Below are 23,715 nucleotides of genomic sequence, written 5' to 3' on the forward strand. Positions count from 1 at the left end.
TGAGAGGAACCGTGATCCGATCGTAAAGTTCAAAGCCGTATGTATAAATTTTGTGCACATTTTATTTTCGTCGATCGTTATAAAAGGAAAACGGTACCTGCATGCACAGGGAGGAATAAAAAAAGGACGAACCAATATTCAAAGCGACTTGTTTTATTTATTAAACCATTCCCATGTAATCGAGCTACCGAGCTAGGTTGTTTCTTTTCAACGATAAAGTTCGTTCTTTGCAAACGCATATTGTTGAAGTTATATTCATGAAAGTCATACGTTCAATTTATTGTTAGCAGTTCGCAACCAATTGCAATCGTTGAATTATACGAGTAAAAGCCTGTAGAAGAGTTCTTTAATATCATTAAACAGCCAGCAAAACTTCTTACAAACTAACACAGGCATAATAAAATTGATCGTCGATAAATTTCTATAAATAATTAGTATAATTATTGATTAGCGTATTTAGAAAAAGAATGGGACACAATGATAGAAGTTTAGTAACCGTTAAGATGTTTTTATACGTATCCTTTAAACTTCTACATCTTAAGGACTAATTGACGTATTAACTTAAAACCCAAAGCATCTTAACGTGAGAACAAAAGCATCATAAAAAGCGAGATCTTTACTATTTGCAGGCTAGACTATTATTAATTTTTAATTGGACTATCATATTAATTTATTTATTATTGTATTTATTATACATAGTCGTCTGTTAGGACGGACTTCCAGAAATACATTTTTCTCTTATTTCCTATGTTTACCTCTCACCCTCCAAGCCTTCTTCGTTCATCCTTCTCTCTCTACGCTTTCATTCGCCCCCTATACATATAACACTTATCATTTTCCTTTAATCCTCCTAGTATCATGTTTAATTTGTATCAAAGGCATTTATTATTCAGTGATTGTACCACATTGCTTGATTAACTGAACATCTTTTGGATTATATATATTGATTTGTGCAAAATTGAACAATGTATTCAATTCCATTAAATAATTTTTATTTATCACCCGTTTATGGAAGCTAACTACAGATATGTTCGATCTCATTTTAAAATATCGCCGGTCTGTAGTAGTTTTATAATGGAATTAAGAGCCTACGTTTCTGCTTTGCGATTCAAGCCGTTTTACGGAAAACTATTATATCGAGAAATTATGTGCTGAGAATGGCGCTGAATATTCGAATGGGAAATTATCGCCGTGCGTTTCTCCTTGCCCTTCTTTTAGTCGAATTTTTCTGGTTATTCCATTGCAGGCGAAGATAAAGCGATGTTTATGGTTGCGAAATTCTTTGCCTCCTCTGTATTGCTTTGTGTCGAATTCTTTATCTTAAAAGAGGTTGTTATAATCCTTTGAACAGATTGAATTCACGCCAAAGTGAACTTACTGATCATTAACTCCAGATGAAAAGAAAATAATTTTCCCATGGAATACCTCTGTCTTACAATTACCCAAAAATAGAAATTTTTACTAACAGGAAAAAATCGCAATTGAAAGAAATAAAATAAAATTTATAAAAATATCATTTACCATTTCCTTGATCTATCGAACACAATAATTAGAACGGAATAAAAAAATAATAGAATAATTGGATAAGAAGAAGGAATTCCGCATTGTGTTTTAATAGCTGCCTTCGTGTCACGGTTAATACAGGAAACCAGTGTCGTTCTCGCATCGATTAAATTTGACGTTTCTGGCAGGTAACACTTAATTTGACACAGGTCAGATAGACATCTGAAATCCGTGCACTTAATGTATGTCGATGGGGATCAAGCTTATAGGCCAGGGTGCTGTTAGGTGTCACGATGCATCGTGTCCAGTTAAGCCTTCTAGTCACAAAGCGATGTCTTGAGGGACGAATGTCCCTAATTAACCTGACACCCTTCGGCGTATGTGTGCATACCCTAACGCAGCCAGTCGTTACACCGTTATACATATAGCCAATTCAATTTGTAATTAATCTTCCGGGTTCGAGGTAGAGAAAATTCACAAGAGGGCCATTTACTTAATTGAACGTCGTTAATACGCGATAGAGATCTTAGATGCACACTTGCTCTGATGTCGTTTCATGTTTCGTACTCTGATTTATCTCCTCCTTTTCCACTTACCCTTTTAAGAAGGTCCCATCTCGAAGAACTAGTATCATTCGAGATACTCATATCTCGCTAAAAACATATCATATATGCGTAACTTTGATGTCTCTTTATGGATAGGTATTTAATAAGAATAATGCGACGTATGATTTTATTTCATTCATTTTATTACGGTTCTATTAACAAATCCATGTTCATTCGTAAATTATATAACATAACGATTTTCTATTATGTAGCGGAACAGAAATAGCTGTTAAGTTTAACTAGAAAATAGTTGAAACGTATTTGCAGAAATTAAGTTTGCATACGTCTAATAAAATTCCTTAAAATTCTAGTAGTATTCAGATCCTAGCGTTCCGGTAAAATTAGTTTTCTTTCTCATTCCAGAGGACGTATATGTAAATTAGTATACATAGGTGCGAACGTGGCATTTAAAGAAATTGTGAAAATTGTGTTTTAATCTGCCCATAAATTTCTTATGACCATCATATGGGTTTCTATATCTATTTCCATTATCTTTACATCGTGGATAATCAACTCGATTTTATTCTCGTCGTATCGATTCGTTTTTATTAGTGGAGATTTTTAAGTCCATTATGACAATAATTATGAATTATATAATTAAATTACTGACGATATCGTACACCGTAAAGAGTGAAATTGCGGACAATAAGCTTGTGATATAAATCTCTGTATTGCACGAGTACGAAATAGAGGTTAATCGTAGCTGTGAAACGATACCCGGAGGAATGAATATTCCTGATTAACTCGATATCCTTTCTTGCGTATACACCAGGGTATTACACCTACATTATATCCAATTTGTAGTAAAATTGCAGGTCATACATGAAACGTTGTTAACAAAATTCCCCGTCATATTTAATTACCACGTTTAACGTTATCGATGATCCTTACGATTTTCCCGTAAATTAATATCTCATCTTACGTCCTTTTTAACCAAGCTATCCTTTATTTCAACATTAACCATCCCTTAACAAAATGAGACGTTTAAAAAAATATTGATACAACTGACAAAAATCTTTGACTTAAGAGAACTGTGGTTGCCTGTACCACGAAAATGAACCTGTACCACTTTTCCACAAAATCTGTCGAATAAAATATTTTCAGAGCGGTTTGTGCTTTAAAAGATTAAAGAGGCGATGAATTTTTGCCAACAGAACCGCAAATCTAGAAGCATTCATTGAAAGGACACAGGCGAAAATTACGAAATTGGTTAGAGATTAACACCGTTACGAAACGTGAAATTCGCAGGGCACAGTCAGGGCAGTACTAATTCGTGAAAAGTTGGTTAAGCTTTTCCATCCTCTTTCTCGGGGGTTGCGATACGTAATTAGAAAGGACGAACTCTCGCCTGGTCCACGCCTCTTTCGCCTCCACCCGCAACACCGGGGATTGTCTTGCAGTAATTTGCATTGGTTTAACAGCCAGTTTCAAACTACTTGGTGTTACGTTGCACGCCTATCGTCTAATTTGTAGCGACCAGCGTACATACATACAAGCCGCCTAACAAAAAGCTCGTCGTTCTTCGACGACAACTCGGTTTCTTTGTCGCGCCGAGCCTTTAGACGTGGAATTTCAACCCTTTGACAGGATGCGCATTCACGATACTAATTATCGTACAGTTGTGCAATTTTTGTTAATTAACAATTCTGTGAACTATATAATTCCGTAGAATTGCAAATATGTTACTAATTTTTGCGTTTGATGCAAGTTTTATTTTATTAGATATTTCGTCGCTCTAGTTCCTAAATGTTCTATCTCCACTAATTTGTAAACTCAGAAAACTGAGTTTAAAGTTCATGAAGTTTAATGTTGTTGTGTGTAGTTAGGACTTAAAGAAATGAATATTTGTTACTTTCTAAGTAGAAACATGAATTTGTATTTTTCATAATAATGAAACATATGTAAATTGGTTAATTAAATTTTTTTGAAAAATGGAGTTAGAACAGTTAAGAACTAGGACGACGATTTGTAGAAAGTAATATTTAAGGATGAATAAACTACAGTTGAATTACAATCATGCAATATTATGTAAATATATGTGAATACTTAAGATCGGTTTGGTAATACAGTATCGTTTACAGCGTGTACTTAAATAAAAGGAAAAATGTCAATGATTGACCTTTCTGCAGTTACCCATTGCAGTTTCAGAAATAATAGCGTATTTTTAGATACGAGTGAGATGTGAGAGGAAGGAGGCTCGTCAGAAATGTCATAATATATTTAGTGTGTATAAAACATTCATTAGGTATATGTCTAGAATAGTTATGAATTATTTTATTAGGATTAAGAATAATCAAAGAGATAGAAATCCTTTCTAGCTTTCTAATGGATCATCTTTGCTTTCATTGGTGTAAAGAAAATATATATTTTGTTTAGTTTATTTGAAAGCGTAATTTTAACAATATTATCCGAATGATATATACCAGAAGAGACGAAAATTTCCTGAGTAAAACACAATAATATGATGAAATGGTGAATGGAATTTACAATTTATACGATACTCGTAACTTATCCTTTGATCTAGAAGAAGGCTAAGGGATAAAAATCCTTTCGCAGGCGACACGTAATTTGATTTTCGTTGACGTCGAACAAAGAAAATCTCCGCTCTTGAAGAAATAAATTTCAATTCCGTGTGAAGTTGGTATTCAAACATAGTACATATTACGTTCTAATAACATTTAACACATAACTTTATTAATTGTTTGATTCTTTATTCTTCTCCTTTTCGCTTCTTTTGTAGTTTTTCTAAAATTCTAACAAAAATTCTGCAAGATCGGCCCGCACACGTGGACAGATAATCCAAGGATTTGCTAGCAATCCTACTCAAGTAATCAAATAAGAAATCTCGATTCTGAAAACGAGATATAAAAAGGAGGGAAAGAGTAGCTGCGAGATTCCACGATAATTCCTTCCATCGTTTCGCGGTGAAACTTCCTGAGCACTCTTTAATTGCTCGTAGAAATCCGAGGCAGGCCCAAAACTATCATACGCTGGTGAAAAGTTTCCTCGTGAAAGGAAATGAGATGGGAAAAGAGAGCATACATAATGCTCGCGGCAATTTCCCCTGATTCTTTGCCCAGCACGTGGAATCTTAGCAAATTCCCGAAAATTCTATTCTATTCTTTTTTTACTAATTAGCATATATATGCGCAAATGCATATTTAATGTACCACTAACGTTACAATAAATACTCATGAAAGTGTGATAATTTGAACATTATGCAAGATAAACTGCCGCCGTGATAAGAATGTTTTTTATAAAATGACACATGAAGAGAAAAAGAAATTTTTTCCTTTTATCGTGCATGATTTATTCGAATGTTTATTTCTACATATTAGAATGTATAAACAGGAAACATGCTATAGGTTTACTGATATCGATTGAGTAATTTTATTAGATCCACTGTCACGTGAATGTCAGGTAGCGAAATCAAATCTTTATGAGGACTTCGAAAGATAATCCTTCTCACTAACCAAAGGTTTCTCATTCGATATTTAGAACTGACGTATGTAGGTTACAATTGGAATAAGGATCAATGGTATAACGTCATCGTACTTCTATCTTCTTAACCCGATCAGACAGAGATCTTTTTAAATGGATCATGTATTATTGCGACAAAATAACATTCTATTTATATTAGGTATATATATGTAAAAGTGTACTCGTAAGTACAAACATTCTCTTCAAATAGTCTTTGTTATCGTGCCGCAGTTATAGCGAATGTCCTTTTTGATGATAATATACGATTTACTTGCAGACAAACAGAACAATGAAATTTCCGTAACTCCGAGCAACTTGTTCATCTTTGTTATGCAAATTCTGTTGCTTCTGAAAGGTTGTAGCATTAAAAAAAATGGTGCTAAAAGAGCAGCTTTAATACACGTAACTAATACGCCCCTTGCAGTGCACCTTAAACTCTCGTGAAGTAAAAATTATGACCATCTTTTACAGTGGAGAGGAAAACAAAGGACCATGAATATAAATAGGTGTTTCGACGTAATGAACATAAGAAATTCAAGGAAGTATAATTTTGAATCATACACATTATTTTTCAGCCAACGTTTGAGATATAAGATCAAGGTTCTGTCCTTTTAATTCCTTTCTTATTTTTGTTTTATTTTTAACAGAGATTCATAAGACTGGAAAAAGCAAAAAATAGGGTATACAAGTGAAAAAAGGAAACATTAAAATGAACTGGACTGACAGAAGTTACGAATGGCCCTGTTACCGGATAGAATTATGACATCGGTTATGAGAAACGCAATAATTGCGGGAAAACGCCGGTGAAAGCTCCGACAGAAATATTATTTATAGGCATGGGGGGTGCGTTCTGGACCACGAACCGTCCAAGTGGTAATATTTGTGATAGTAAAATATATAGACGGCAGGTTTTGTCGCATACACATTGTAGCAGTTTCTCTACTGTCATGGTACGGGAAGAAAGCAAAATAAAACAAAAAGATTGTGTCCCTGGGACAACGATAAAGCGATCTAGTTGACGCAGTTGCACGAAAAGAGGATTATAAATAATGAAATTTTCGTATGTTTTAGTTCATCGACTTTAGATTTGTATTAACGAATTCGTTTTTAATGAACATTTAATCTATTAAATTAAACTTAAACGTGTGCCTCGAAACTTTCAATTTAAATAAAATTATTATACATATGAATCTTCCACGAAATTTTTTACTTTCGCTATCTGAAAAGATATTTTTCATTGATGATACATAGTTATTATATTTTTAGATGTCAGAAAGGAGTGTTTTAATATTATCTTAACGACGTAAAATCCTTTGCGACAAAATGTTTTAAATATTGTTTTTAGAAGCAAAAATTCCAATTTCTTTATAATCACAAAGCGGAGAAAGAAAAGTAAAAGGTCCTAGGACTCCATATAATTTTTAAAATTCTACTTTCTATTTGTAAAACATTTTATTTGGTAATTTGAGTAAAATGTAAGTGAGTATGGACTGGAATCGATTCTTTGTTCAACCCGAGCCTGGACACGTATGTGTAGAGATTGAACAACGTGAACGGAACTTGAATTTGTCGGATAAATACTAACCCAAACCCTCTAATACCGGATTTCATTAAAATTCATTCAGCCGAGCAAGCTGTCACACGTGCAGGTTAAGCGTCGCGGGTGGAACACTAATAGGCTTATAATATTACGATAAAGGATACCTGAAAATTGATATGAAATTGAAAAAACCTGTTAAAAATACGAAATTACGAATATTTTATAAAATAACTTACGCTCTTATAACTCACGTTATATTTGTCCTAGAATTTAATTTAATTTTGTTTAAGGATAAGCGTAAAGATAAATTTAAACGTGGAGATAATTAAATTTCCATCATATCTCATATAAAGTATAATTAAATGGCTTAGTTTATAAATCGTTTAATCTTTCTATGTGAAAGTAATTATGTTAAAAAAGAATCGACGTGAAACAATGAATGATCTTTTCTCTTTTTCAATTTCATCGGAATATAATAGGAAAGTTTTTTAAAAGAATTTACATTCAACTACGAGTCCTTTTACCACGTTCGATATATTCCAGTCTTAAATGGTCATAAAGCGTCCATTAAGGCACCTTTTAACAAACCTTTTTAATCTTTGCTAGCTGGCGGCGGAACTTGCTCAAATTGCTCGAAATAAAGTTGACAGGGGTGACTTGCGTTCTATTTCAGAAATTCTGACAATGACTCATTGTTGGCGGCGATATAACTCGAAACGTCGCAGCCAGGTTCCTGCTGATCCTGAAAGTATATGGCTAGGGAAAAAATAGGAGGGACGGAAACCCCTTGCTTACACGGCTTCGTAATGTTTCGTGTGATTCGTCGAGAGGAAATAATCGCCACTGCTACCCACGGATTTACCTTCCATTTATCTTTTTTTAATGTGAATTCCTTCCTCGTACTATCGATTAGTGCATCAATCAATTAGTATACGTCCACATTAGTAAACTCGTCGATAACGATATCGCTATGTGAAAAAAATTTTGATAATTTAACTGTTTAGTAAGATCTTTTTTATAAAACGAAGCCTTATTTCTATACAACGACCTGTTTTTACGCTATTTCAAAAGCTTCAAAGCTTGTCTATTTTTCACAAGTTTATCTTGGATATGATGTACAAGTTAAGTCGAGTGGACTCGATTCAAATTAACTTTTTATCTTATCTAGCTCGTTAACTTCTTGTCTTATTTCAAACGATGATACCGTATCCTACATTTTTAGAAAGCTTCTGCAATTCTATTTCACAACGTCGCGGAAATGTCACAAAGAAACTAAATGCGCACCTCAAAGTGCAGGAAACGAGAGTAACAAAAAGAGTGAAAAGCCCCGGAGAAGGGAAAACGACGTTCCCCGGTGATTTGTGGAAAACAAATAATTGTCAGGGATGCCAATCACAGACCTCGTTGGTCGAATCTCCTTGGCCGCACGAGGAGCTTGCTGTCTAAGGGTTACTTCTTGATGAAAATCTGTCGATTTATTCCATCGCCCCTTGTCCCACGGCTGTCTCGCGCTGGGCTTATATTTAAACGAATAGAGGTTTATCTCGAAGCTTCGGTTTTTTTTCCTCATCCGCCATGGGAAAAGATTCCTGATCCCAGTAAAAGGACGATGCCCGGGTAAGATTTAAATTGAATCGTTCGTTCTCTGTTAAATTAAACGCGATTCCGAAAGGTACACGACTTGTTGGAAATTAAATCGAAAATATAACGTGCAACTTTCCGGTTGATTTTTACCTCGTCCTCCGCGGTAAAATGATGAACTCTGGTAAATGTAATCGAGAAAGATTCTTTTGAAATTCTTATATCTTGGAACGTGCGTCAAGATCGTGAAAGATGTACTTAATCGAATTACTTAGCCGTAATAATCTTATCTAAATTTTAACAGATTGCGGCTTGTATCTAACGTTTCGTTGAAAAGTAGACATCGTTCTCGTCTCTCTTATCGAGGCATATCACGGCTTGCGTCGACGCCGAAAATTCGATTCGTTAGTTAAAAGTACTCGTGGACAACCTTTAAGCGGCAGAGGAAGTACCGAGTAAAGTTCCGTCACGGATGTGTTTATTACCGGTTATATTACCGCGCTACCAGCCGAAGGATTTAGAGAAGACGGCGCGTAATCATCGAACTTCCGAAACTAAGGGACGATCGTTACTCCTCTCCGCAGGGATGCGACGCGCAACGAAACAGTAGCGGCCTGTTGTTCCATCCTCTTCCGCCTCCGCCTCTCCTTATCAGTCATCGCAGACATTAGGAAGGAGAAAGGAAGAAATAAGGGGCCACTTCAAAAGGCGGTCGCGACTCGACAAAGGACGACTTTTGCGGTCGCCAATAATTGGACGGTGGCTTGAAAAAAAATTAAAATAGTCGAGACGACAGGAAGTGCCGGTGTAGATGATACTGCCTCCCTGTTGCACGCCCGCCCTTAACGTAGCCCTTCCGCTCCGCCGTTCACTCCTCTACGTCCTCCTCGTCTATCTCTCTCATTCTCTCCCTCCTTCTCTCCCTCTCTCTCTCTCTCTCTCTCTCTCTCTACGCCTCTCTTTCGCGCCAGTTTCGCGCTTATTATCCGAAAGTTTCAAAGTGAAACAGAGTGAAACTCTGTCGGCGTGGAGAACTTTTAACAACGCCACGAAGGCACGAATTCGTGGATGTCTCTTGTGTCACGCTATTGCCAAGGGGGATGGAACACGATGGAGGAGGAAAAAGGGAACTGGGCACGGATCTACAGAAGATTTTAACGGAGAAAGGAACGTATGTTAGGGAAGAAAATGACGCGAGGAGAACGAAAAATAATGACCGGTAAAACGTATGAAAATGGGAACAGAGAAATCAGGGGGATGATTTAATATGGCGGACAGTTTGAGTAATAAGGGGGATCGAGTAAACGGATGGTCGGTCTCGGTACGAAATTTAAGGAACTGTCTGTCAGGTTTCGCAATCTTCTATCGTCACTGGTTGCACGGAAATTACTGTTAGTTTCATGATTACGTATGGCTTTTTGGAATGTCGCATGGAAATTGTTATTCATTGCACGATATAAATATTGAAAGAACGGTATTTGATGTAATATTTATCGTAAAAGTATTTTACAGTTTCCTAGCTCGATATTGTTTTATAAATTAAAAGAGTGGAAAATAAATTCAATGCGTGATATTTTATACGAAACAGTAGGCCACGCTTTAGGCAGTTGTACACGGACCGATGAAATAGAAATTTATAGCGGCACAAAGGAACGGGAAAAGAGAATCGTGGAAATCTGCAAACTCTTGTACATGAAGTTAAATAAATGAAAAGAGCAAAAGGCTGTGGAAAGGAAAGGAATGAAAACTATACGCTGGCAACTTCGCAGCAAACAAAGAACAACGACAAAAGCGGGTAGCAAACAAAAGAATGCCGGAGTTAATAATAACGTCATTAGTTAAGCGGAAAGTTTTTTAATCAGCATTTCAAACCAAGATAACGGGAAGAAGATACTTCCAAAATGCGTGACAATGAAAAACAATTCTCGCCAATTAAATTATCTTATTGTTCTAACTAAACGTTATCAAAAGATTCTCTAGTCTTCAAAAACGAATTCCGTTCTGGTACGACGACAAAACGGAATAAAATGGCGAGACGTAAACAAGCAGATGGGACGAAGACGCGTTAAGCAGGAAAGAAGGAGCCCTGCAACCGTTTCTCAAGAAACAAAAAAAAAAAAAGAAAACGAACTAAGGGAACGAGAAAAAGGAAGGTGAAACTAGAAAAAAAAGATAGGAAAGAATCAGAAGGAGAGAAGAGACTAGACAAGGTTGAAAAAGACTAAAGAAGGAGGGAGAAAAGAAGAGGAAGTTTTATTTCAACGAAGGTTTCGCGAGGCGAAAGCAGCAAGGACAGACAGAGGAAATACATAGCCGGATAAATACGACGGCGAGGGGTTGCGATTCCTCTTTTCTGCTCCTCTTGTTTCCACCCTGACTTTCTTCCTTCCTTTCTTTCTTTTTCTCTTTCTCCCTTTCTCCCTCTCTTTTTCTTTCCCTCCTTCCCTCTCTCCATACCTCTTTCCACTTGGCTCAAAGCGGCGAAAACTCTCCGTACAAGCACTGTTCTCCGTTTCTGAAGTGGCTTGTCGCACGGCGACAATGTCGCATCGATTTTATCAAAAGTCTAAACACATCCGATTAAATTCAGTTAGGTGGACGTGCAGACGGACGCGTTTTGAATCGTTATCGAAGGTGTCGGTAGTTGTGTATGTGTTTATCGGAGTGTATATAGTCAACGGTTGTGAGCAACCTGGAAGTAGATGGAATTTCGGCAAATTAGCGTCTCGAAGACAAGTTCGCTCGGCGTTTTATTAGAAATTCGACGCGAGCCGTTCGCTCGAGCCTTTTAATCGAAACGACACCGGCGTCCAAGAGAGGGGAACCCAGGCAACTCGCGTGCAAACACGTTCCGCCGTGCTGTTGCGTCTAAATGAGTTGATTAAATGTACAATTTGTACGTTCTTCTGGAAACCCGTTCTCAAACCTTTCGTGCACGGTGCTCCTCGTAAAAATGAAAGGACGCACGATTTAGATGAGCTATAAACCGTTGTAATTGAATATTTCTGACCTTGGCTCGTGATATTGCAGCAGGGACAAAATTATTTTTAGACAAATGAAACTCATTTCTAACTTGTCTTTTATTTAAAATTTGTATATAAATATCACTATATTTGAAATATATTAAGTGTACATTTCAAGGTATGGCTCTCTTCGTGTCCTTTGTACTACTTAATATATCATCTCTGAAATCTTCCGAGTTTCTCTTTTCTCTATCCCTTTTACAATATTTTCGCGCCTCAAATCACCAGCAAAAGTTTCTAAATCTTCGACTTTTCCCCCCTTCTTCGATTTTTATTCCCTAATACCTCGGTGAAATCGTCGATTTCTGTTCGTTTCACCCGAATTCTCTTTTCATCAATCATATAAGATACCAAAGATTTTATTTATAAGAACATCGTTTAAACGTATCGTTTTTTATAACATGATTGAGAAACTATGCCGGCCTTACCATTTACTAAAATACGTGTACTGCAAATGTTATTCTATAAACCAACTCGTCCAAAACCGCCGCAAAACGAGTCGTCTGCCGACACCACCGGGGCCGCCGTTAAATATTCACGCAATGACGTTGCCTTCGAAACAATTATTCATCGTTCCTAGCAGCGGGATGTCTTGTGACACTCAACATCCAAGTTTATTTTCAGTTACTATGCGTCGACTGCTTTTCCACCCCGTTTGGCACCACCATTGAAAAGACCACGTCTGATGCCACCGGCTCGATCGCAACATCCCAAACAACAGAAACAGCAACCAGCTGCGAACACGGCCACCGTTCCGGATTTGAACCAATTGAAAGTCTACAGTAAGTATCACCGTCCTACATTCCGACATATAGACGAAACAGTAATCAAAGTTGGAAACGGAGAAAAAGAAAGGAAAAACAAGGAATGTTTTGGCTAGAAACAGGTTGGAGTTGGAGCATCTCGAGCATGTTATGGTTCGAGGAGTAGTCGTTCGAAACCACGCGAAAGTACAGTTTGTTAATTCGTTCGTAAGTTGATCGTGCGTTTCCCGTATTAGACAACAGCTTAGCGTGAGGGAAGCGTGTCGTCGACACTTGTCTCTGCGCAGTACATACTTTAATTACGCGGAAATTACGAGCAAGCTTGCGTGAAGATGATCGGTTAAATATAGTGAACGGAGAAAAATGGTAGAGTGCGGTGGGGAACGTTATTATTCGTCATGAAGCGAGATAGTGATGTTGGAAAATGAGCTTCCATTTACGTTTTTATTTAAAAAATTTTGAATTATCGGTCGTAAGCATGAAGAGAGGAAGTTTTCGTAGTTGAATAATTATATACACACAGCTAATGTTCCGCAAGTTATTTATCCCATAGGGATGAAAATTTCATTATATTCGCGTGCTCTTCCTTCCGATGAAAGTTATTTTAATAAATGTTAAACGGCTAGGATTTTAATCAGGTTTGTTCTGTGAATTTTATATAGTACCTGGTTATTCGTGATATTTAATGCTCTTTAATAAATAGTTCTTATTTCAACATAAAATATTGATACTATTTCCGCGCTTAAGCGCAGTTTACAGTAACTCATATAAAAATTTAGTACAGCAACTATCTTATAAATTAAAAGTATACCACTTCTGATTTTGACGCTTCTAACTCTCGGTCGTTAAGCTATGTATGATGTGATATTTGAAAAATGTTACCATTCCATTATTCATTCCGTTATTCCGGGTAATAGGGCTTCTTCGGGAAAATTATATTCCAAATCTAATTCAAGTTTCAAACGTGCTTAGCGAGTTTTACTTTTACGCCAAACAGCAAAGGAAGAAAGGAATTGCATTCCATTATCTTTCTTAATGAAACGAACAGAGAAGATATATTTTCATATTTCCTTTCAAAAAGTTAAATTAATCCAACTTCAAAGTGATTGCGAACAATTATTCCAGAAACAAGGTTCGTCTGAATATACCATTCTCGCGGAATCGATATACAAAAAAAAGGAAGGGGACGAATTAAAGTGCGATTAAACTAAAATGAAATCAAGGGAAATCAGTATGTGATTTCTATGTTACAGGCAACCCGGATATCCTGATCTGTGGCAACTGTAGAGAGATGTTTACAGACCTAGGCGAGTTACTCGAGCACAAGCGGAATTACTGCAAACTACGGTTCACATGTAAATGTCACACCTTCAATGGAACAGCCCCAAGTACGTACCTACTCGAAAGAAAAGTTTGCCCGGCGAACCTTCCGCTTCCTCTGTACTCTGTAGTGGGTGAACGAAAACGTTCGCGTCTGTTAGTGCGAGATCAAGTTGCGCTTTACCAAACGGGATTGTACGAATTCCACAGCTACGTTTCCGCCTTTAAGAAATTTTTCAATAAAGATCCAGCTTTCATCGAAATTCGAGGGCGCAGCCGGTTTCGAAATACTTATCCTCGTCTCGTTGCCACCTCTTTTCTCTCTGTTGTCCTTATCGCACTTCGAATGGCGCGGTTGTAAAAATGAAATTCGAACCAGATCCTGAGAGCGGTTCCTCTTTCCTCGTGTTTCTTCGATTTTCTTCTCACGAGCGGAATTGTACTTTGGCATTTTACCGAGGAAAACGCAGCTGCGTCGGTACAATGGTCCACGATTTGTTTAGGATGGAGGAATTGGAACGAGAAAGCCTAGGAAGTATTGTTGCTGTTCGTAAAATTTGCCTACGGACGCTGTTGCAAGTTGCTTCCCTCCATTTGACGTATCGTTGCTCTAGTTTTTAACTGTTCTATCTGCATTGGTTTGTAAACTGAAAAACACTGAGTTTAGAATTTACCGAGTTTAGTATTGTTGTTTAATATTAAACTTAATATTTGTTTAATATTATTATGAACTGAATTGTTGCCTTCTAAGTGGAATTTCATCGTATTATTACGAATTCGTGTTCTTTATACGAATACGACATATGTGGAGCGGTCAATCACATGTTTTTTTTTTTTGGAAAATGAAGCTAGAATTAGGGCAGAAATATTAGCTCTTTGTAGTCTAGTAATAAGGATAAGGTTAAAATAAACGTATAAAAACTTTCAATAAATTTTCAGTAAAATCCTATAGTAATTTTAGTGCAGATTCTCTTACAATTACAATTACCAAATTAATTTGTATGTTGTGTTCAAATTTCAAAGAAATTGATCAGAATTCAAGCTAATATTTACTCAGATAATAAAACCACATATTGTTAATAACTACCATGGCTTTGGCAAACAGAATATATTTAAGTTATTACCAAACACCCGCACACACACGCACACACAATGCATTTATGTTTATGTTCCAAGGAGATTCTACAACAGCTCTGCTCTGCGTTCTCTGCAAGGTATCATTCCCTTCAGCATGGGAATTGATGGTTCACGCTCAGGCAGCTCACATGATCAACATTTACGAGCTAGGAACTCGACCCCAGAGTCCCAGATCTGCTCCCAGCCCTCCGCAAAGTCCAAACCAACATCAGAAGGAATCATCGCCGTCACCGCAAGATTTTCAAGTGAGTTTCCGACATATTGCAAAGATATTGTTTCATCAAGAACAGAATAAACGTGTTCGTTCTATCTCATTTCGTTCTGTCAAAAAAAAAGTTGAACTTAACGACTTGGAAATATAACAATGTATATGAAAATTGAGATAAATTTAGTTTTCTTGCATCCGATACAATAAATATTGAACATATTATATATTATCAAAATAAAAATGCCCAAAGGCAAAGCAATTGCGAAATTGCGAAATGCACTAGTAAAAATTTCCTCTTCGTTTTCAATAACGAGAATAATAAAAAAAAAACACGCATCATTCGACAGCGATATTTGAAGAACAGCAATGAAAACTAAAACTTGCACAACTATTAACTGATATTTTATATGTAACGTGGAAATTAAATTCCCTAACGGAAAAGTAATTTCGTTCTGATGGATTTTCCGTTCCGTTATTTTTGTTGCATCCTGAAATGTGAAGTAGCGAACGATGACTGCGCAATCTTATCAGAATGAGCAGGCTTGGATGAGAAGGAACTGAAAAGAAAATACGACACCGACTATTCACGTAGCTTTAATTCTGGAAGTATTTCTGACCTAGTTACCATCATAATCGCGAACGTCCATCCCGTCAGCTGAATTTTCATTCTTTATTCCTGAAATTGCGGGAATTCCATATTAATCCCTAGCTTTTTCTCTATTTTAATACTTAAAGTTAAAAATCGTGCGAGGATTTATGGATCTGCTCCGAGAGTCTCACTGTAAATACGATATTGGAAGGAACAATTGAAAGGAGTTTCTCGCTTTCTTGAAAGGAATTCATTTAGTGTTGCTCAATCGACTGAACGTGAAGAAAAATGATGGTAGGAATAATGGATTTTGTTCGATTGAAAATTTCTGCCGGATTCGATAAAAGAAACTTTCGAAATAAAAATAAAATCTCTATTGCAATTGCCAGCATTTCCTGTCGAAATTAACCACAATATCTTTTTGCTGATGTTTCAAAGACGTTGCACCGATTTGTATTAAAAAGAGGAAAAAGACACGGTATCGCCGGTGAAATTCCTGCGAGCTATGTAAAACCAGAACTCAAATACGTCCAACAGGAAGCAATAATAACAGTGGCAGTCAATTTAAAGAATATAAGTTCTCTGCTGAAAAGGAAGGAAACGCGGCAAATCGTAATATCGTCAGGAGGCAAGCTCTCAGTGCTTAAGACAAGGCTATGAACGGACGGAATGAAACTCTGTAACAAAAGAACGAAATCCTGTCGCTGTAGGGAACAACGAACGACTTGGAAAAATATTACTTCATCATATGTTTCTCTGTCGATATGTCAACTCCAGAGCACGGACGAAGTATACGGATCGAGCTATCAGGCAATTGGAACTTTTGTTTCGGATTTCAGCGCTCGAGAGCCTCCTTATTATTTTCACTCTTGCTATCGTCGCTCTTATTAATTGTATCAAGCGTGTGATTTTCTATTTTCTTGGCAATAGGAAAACTTTTGTTCTCGTTATTACTTAAAATTGTTTTATTTCTTCCACTTTTTTTCTTTAGTGTGATATATACTGATCGAAGGATTTTCGAATGATTATTCTGTTCAGAGTAACTGTTCAGAAATGATTTTCCCAGAATTGTTAAAATAGTTGAAGATAATTGATGTGCAAGTATGTACGAATAGTTGCAAATAATTATTAATATAGTAACAATCGGAGCACTTTAACGCTGCGTGCTAGAAACGTTTGTTAGAGTGATCCCGCTCCCTAATTATTCGACATTCCTGTGGTGTAATATGATTTTTCCGTTTAATCATGCAGTCAGTGTCAATCGAGATCAATCTCTGTGACATCGTCAAAGACATTAAAATAGAACGCTCTGAATTTACGCAGCATATTGAATTAATATATACCAATTCTTGTAATAAAAATAACCATTAAAAGAATTAATTATGTACATATATAATAATTTTCTAGTACATGTAGTAAACAATACTCTATTAATAATAGATGCATGCGATATAATAATAAATGTAATATATAGCAGATAAGAGAGGATTAAATAAAAAACTTACAAAGTAGAATAGATGCGCTTTGGTCAGCCAACCGAATAAAGGTATGTAGATCCTATCACTAGTATAGTAGTATAATACGCATCGAACAAGGGCTATCGCCTGTCGTTTTACTATCTCAGCACGAAAGAGGAGTGAAGCAGGTTGAGCTAGAGCACTCAATTGATCGCATATTTCCGATTCTAAGGATATTTTTAAATATAATATCTTTTGTGTAATTTTGTTCGCGTATTATTTCGTACATATATGTATCTTTATCCCAACTATTTTCGCTTTGTATTCTTTCGTTTGACGTTTGAAAAAGATATCTAGAACGATATAAAAAGTCGTTTCGTTTTATAACGGTTGTAACAGGAAACCAAAGCATCGGATTGCGAAGAACGCGCAGAGGAAGAAGATCTGGATGGACACGAATTATTGCCGTCCCCTGACAGCGGCAAGTCAACGGACAATGAAGCAGCTTTGTCACCGATTAAGATACGATCTGATGTAAATGGACTGGACCATGAAGAATGTGACGAGCTGATTCACGTTGAAAATACCACACAAGCTTGTATCATGCATGCCCTCAGCATTGTAAGTGCTGCTCGATTTTTCTCCTCCTTAAATTTTATTTAATTCGCTTGGACCACACAGATACGCGTTTCCTTAACTATAATAAATATTAATTCATTGGATTTTGTTAGCGTTGGTGTTAGTATAAATGTTGAGATATGCATATCGTGGAATTCGCATCAATTGGCAATAAATTTTTAACATTATACGTGTCTTTGCCTAATTGTAAGACCTGTAATGCGTTAATCAGAGAGAACTACGGACATATTTGTCAGCATACTTTAGCATAGGTGGAATATTTAAAAAATTTATTTTACTTTAGAATCGGAATAATATTCTATCACATGCCACCTCAAAAGGGAAAGCAAATATAAAGTAATAGAATTTCAGAGAAATGTTAGTTTGATTTGCAAAGCGTTTATTGTCGACATTTGTATCGGTAGATATAATATTCAGGTGCTCCAAAATGGATAAATTAAATTCCAATTGAATTCCTTTATTTCATTGAGTCACATTTATTAATTTTACATGCAAAGCACAGTATGAATCGTGCATAATTGAATCGAATACAAACTCATTCATTTTTATATCATATTATTGGTTTCAGTCGGCCTTTTATAATAATTCGTTCTCTTTGAGATTTAACGATATCAAATAATCAAAAGAAGATATTTAGATCTGCTAATTTTTATTTCAACTCTGCCATTAGAGAGAATTGAAATCAAAATTAAGATTAACTCGCTACAAATTTGATTTTTTAATCTTGTAATTCAAAATACAATTTCCATCGCGAACCTCCTTATCTTTTTGCAGAAAAAACAAGGTAACAGAGTTCTATTCAAATTATATTTGACAGGACTTTATTCCGATTTCAGAACGAAATAAATTGTTGTAACATTAAAACGGTGTCATTCTTCGCCACCTAGTGTCTTCTTCGCAATGATAGATCTGAATCCGTACAATGACAGGCAGTAACGACCGTTCGATGACAAGTATCATCGCGGTATCGTCATAAAGGCATCAACACGCGCGTGGTAACGCGAGAGGAAAGCTTCCTTTCCGCAATAAATCAGAACGGGACCGAATGCTTCTGTAGCCGGTTGTGCCATTTCGGTTTCGCATTCACCGAGACAATCATTGGCAAATGGTCTTGCGAAACCGTCGTATCCGCGTAATCACCGCACGTAAACGTGTTATAGCTTTCGCGATCAAGCTCGAAGATCTCCGCGATGCACTTACAGCAACGTCGTAATACACGCTTGGAAAAATTCATTGCGATTTCCCCGCGACTTCACGCATCACTGAGATATACGATTGCTTTCACGGTTGACTATTAACGCGTTCCAGCCAAGTAAAGCTTTCTTTTCTGATTCTTAATCTGATTTCAAAGCTCGATATTAAATTGGTGGAAAATATTTTGCATTCTTTATTCAAAATAAAACTGTTGTGCGATTATTTACTTACTATCAATATAAAATTAAGATATATACAGGTATTTCTTCCTAATTAATTTCCTCATCAAATATTTCTAGAAATTTTAACCCGTTCCATTCGTTCCTCTAATACGTAATTCATTTCACCAAGCTTTGTGTTTTATCTAGCTTTTTCGTGAAACATATTACGAACCAACAACTTTTAATCATTTTCATAATGTACCGTATCCTTTATTACTACAGTTACTCTTGCCTTGTACGTTGCAGGACTCGTCCTTGGAACTCAACTCTGACACGAACTCGAGGGGAAGTTCTGGCCCAGTCATGGCGTTGACTAATGGATCCTTGTCCGCGAAGGAATAAGTCGAAAAAAGAATTAGACATTGCAACACGGTTTTCCCTGTCCAGGGACTCCTGTACCAACGCCACCAATGAGACATATCGATCTCCTTTAAGGATAACACACCCCTCTGTATATAGCTAAATGCCTAACAAATAATTCAGGGTCGTCTCATGCCAGATCTGGGACCTATTTTGGCGAATTTAGTATCGATGGATTTCGAATCGCCCCGAGGATTCGACGAACGAGAAAGATTTAAACCGTTTCGCTTCCATTTACGTCCATCTCATCGATTAATCCTCTTTCTTTTTTCTCCTGTGCTCCTTTCTCTATGAAATCTAGTCTTCAAGAATGGATCGATAAAGCGTCGATCTCTTTATTCGTTCTTTCTTCTCTCCTTTTTCTTCTTTTCCCTTAAAAATTTCGCTCTTTGCACACGTATTTTCGCGACGCGTATAAAATATTACAGCCAAACTCGAACTCGATAACATTCGTGAAACACATAGTATGAGAATTCTATTCGATGAAAATTACACTTGACGATCGAACATTCGGAAAATTTCTTCTAGTCACGGTATTATTCGTTATCTGTGACGTACTAACTCTCTTATCGATTTTATCGTAAAAATGATGGCCGCGTATGGTATGGTATGGTAGAGATAACGTTGCATGAAACGTGTTTCAGGAGATTCGTTAAGATTTGTCCAGCTCTCTATCTGTCTCGCGAGACGGGCAAAGATTTTTTAAGTAGACGCCACGGAGGATTCCTAAGTAGGGTGCAACGTTAATGGATTCTTTTTCTAGCGTCGTTGAGAATAGGTGAAAACCAGGCCGTCCGTTTGTGGTAGCGTTTTATGAAAATTACAAGTAGTCTTCCGGAGTCCCGGCACCGGCGTAGATCGCACAGTGACGAGAACGTTCGTTGCTCTCTGAGAGAATTAGTTAATTAATCGTGTTCCTTTTTAATTCTCCGAAGAAAGCTACGTCTGGATTTTACTCTTTAAATTGCACCGTGCTGAATCCAAGATTAACTCCAATCGAGTAATACGGTTGCTCCTGTAGAGACCTTTAAAAATATATCACACCCAATAAATACAGGCTCATACGACACAGTTAAGATTATGAAGGAGGAAATATTTATTGATAAATTCAATTGTCCATCTAATTTTTTAATTACTTCCCACGGGCACTTTAATTCCATGCAGTGATTTATGCATGTATTGAAAAGCAGAAATATAGAATTACGTATCTTCGTAGTATAAGGATGAAGTCCATTTAATTTCCAATTAGTTTAAAAGCTTAGCCAGAGTTTCCATTCCACAATTGGATAAAGTGAACAATTTGAACGCATTTAAATTTAGAAGAATAATGTTTACCTCTTGTATACCGATTATTGCGATAACGCCTTTTATACTTTGAGGAAAGACAGCTGTGCGATCTCCGATCTACAAATACGATTTGTAAATAAATTGAACCGTTTTTCGTATATCTCGTAGCTCGATAATAAAAAGTCGATTAGTTCTCGGCCGGGCATGTTAATCGTCAACGCTTAATTACCGTTTAGGACGTTGTAAATATTCGTGTTAACCTTAAGTTAGCGTAAAGACGGTAGCAGTTACGTTTCCTAGGATTAATTAGGGGAAAGATTCGAACGAACCTCGGAACGTTTTAAATCGCCGGAAACGTTCTTGACTCCGCGGGCAGTTTCGATCGCATTGATATAAATTTAGCCTAAATGTGATGCTGATTTAGCGTCGAGCTGACCGCCACGATACATAATGATTAAGACATTTTTCGATCCGGTTGGTAATAGATGGGTGACAATGAGTGATCGTAAAAGAAAGAAAGAAGAAACAAAGAAAAGAAAAAGATAGAAAACAAGAAATTCTATTATAATTTCCACGGTAGATAAGATCCGCCATGTGAAGTTGATTTTATAGAATTGACAGTATGTGTGTGAGAGAGAGAGAGAGCGAGAGAGAGAGCGAGAGAAAAAAGTACACACAAGAGAACAAAGTGTGGGTTTATTAATCGCGAGGAAAAAAATACGGTTAGCATATCAAACGTGTATTTTTGATGAGAACGTGTGTGAATGCGGTTTCTTTTTCTCCAGCGAAAACGAACAGAGGCAAGCATCGTCCAATTTAGTATAATCGATTAGAAAACGAAAATCTACTTACGGTTACTGGTAATAACTGGCTTCGTCGTGAAAACCGCGACGTACAAAAGATAATAGCGTCATGAACTCGGAATTGGATACGGTCATCTTTGATGTTGTCCGACATATCGTGCTCGTGATTGCAACTCGCAACTCGCAAGTATGTTTCTTGAGAATTTTGTCGTTCTTCGTGTACTGTTATTTATAATTAAAATCTATATACAAATATAAAGATATCGAATCATTATCTGGTATCTCTTTCCGTTACGTGATCGTAAAAGAATAATTTTTAAATATTTAAGAATATTTTCTACAACCCTGTGAGTTAATTTACGAATATGATATGAGTCTTCTTGCGACTGTGGTTACTCGCAATCACATGTATCGATTCTAGAGTTACAGATTCTTCCTTTCATTATACGTATATAATAGTTAACAGCAAAGAAAAAATCATAAGTGTAACACTTTTCAGTCTTGAAAGTCGTACAAGCTTATTTTACTATCGATAAAATGTTTCCACTTTACTGAAAAAAAGGATCAGTGGTCGAAGATGAATGACGTACGTGCAACGAGATGGAGTTAACTTTATAGGTGTCATTATCGTTGAACATCGTAAAATTCTATCACTCTAAATATCCAGCTAATCCTGGACATACCGAAATGATAAGCGTTAATGATGATTATTCCTCGAAAAACGCTTCGACTCGATTCACAACGATCGATGTTTAATTAGAGAGAAAAGACTAGGGCTGCGAATATCCGTACGACAGATTGTGCAGATTTCTATTTCTCTCTCGTATACATATATGTATAAAGGATCTGTAAGGAAATGTATGAATTTTGGTTTATAACATAATGCATCTACCAAAACAAAAATAAATACGTATAAGGCATGACCGATATTCGTGTACCTTGAAACAACAATCTGTGAAGAATTCTAAATGGCATTGATTGATGTTCCAATAAGAATGGGATCGCAACGAATGTATGAAAATATAAATATCAAAATTTTTATGGAAATTTTTTCGGCAAAGTTGTCGCATTAGAAGTTTTGTGGTTCCAAGGTACTAAAGGACTTTGCTTGTAAAGATTAAACGTTTTATATTTTATAAGAATACGCGGATTTTGCCTATGCTAATTTCGCTAAGCATAATATTTATTATCGTAGGCGTATATATATTATTTACGTAATTTATTACGTGTATCTATTATTGTAATATTGTAATGTAATTATCTTAATAGAGACGAAATGAAATAGTCTGATGGGGTATAAGTATGATAAATCACATCGGAATCATTACATGCACCGTATCAATAATCAAAGAATATTTACATATCAATTATTGATACGATGTAGGTAACATTAACTATATGTATTTGTAATATTTCTACACCTTATTACTATTATTATTATTATCATCATCATCATCATCATCATCATCATCTTCATCATCATCATCATCATTATCTGTATCATTATTATTATTATTATTGTTGTTGTTGTTGCTGTTATTATTATTATTACTATTATTGTTATTATTTAATCATGTACACATATTTGCATATATTTGGAATATCCGAGCAGTGATAAGGCTTTAGAGCGCGATTGTTTGCATCAGACAGGAATGACGAGATTTTTCCGTAATTCCGTAATTGAGCAAACATAATCAAGAAGAAAGTTGCGGATAACTTCGACAGCCCTAGAGGATTGCAATCAAATTAATGGTCTCTTCCTCGACATGAGAAATGAGATTTTCAACATAACGGGTGTAATCTTATTATATATATTTTCTTTCGGTGATTATTTGATCATTGAAATTCTGAAATGTCTCGTGTCAAAGCGACAGTCTAGTTTAAGGAAAAGATTCGTTGAATACGAGGAAATCGCAAACTATACTATTGGAAAATTTTAATCGATCAAATCGTACGTCTCTTCACCCTATACGGTTGTTGACAAGAGTTCTTCCATTTCATCGT

The 23,715-nt window shown here is 36.3% G+C and overlaps 1 protein-coding gene across 2 annotated transcripts in view; it reads left to right on the forward strand.

Moving 5' to 3' along the window:
- The window catches only part of LOC117242966, a 245,041-nt gene extending 224,818 nt beyond the window's left edge, over window positions 1-20,223 (forward strand). For both annotated transcript variants that reach the window (XM_033510038.1, XM_033510039.1), the window contains 5 exons: window positions 12,357-12,514; window positions 13,750-13,884; window positions 14,993-15,198; window positions 17,607-17,828; window positions 19,508-20,223. In XM_033510038.1, coding sequence (XP_033365929.1) covers window positions 12,357-12,514; window positions 13,750-13,884; window positions 14,993-15,198; window positions 17,607-17,828; window positions 19,508-19,603 — 817 coding nt within the window. In that variant the 3' untranslated portion in view covers window positions 19,604-20,223. The remainder of the gene's footprint in view (window positions 1-12,356; window positions 12,515-13,749; window positions 13,885-14,992; window positions 15,199-17,606; window positions 17,829-19,507) is intronic.
- The last annotated feature ends 3,492 nt before the right edge of the window (window positions 20,224-23,715 follow it).

This window comes from Bombus vosnesenskii, unplaced genomic scaffold, assembly GCF_011952255.1.
Source record: "Bombus vosnesenskii isolate JDL3184/JDL3185 unplaced genomic scaffold, Bvos_JDL3184-5_v1.1 scf7180000013265, whole genome shotgun sequence".
Classification (NCBI taxonomy): domain Eukaryota; kingdom Metazoa; phylum Arthropoda; class Insecta; order Hymenoptera; family Apidae; genus Bombus; species Bombus vosnesenskii.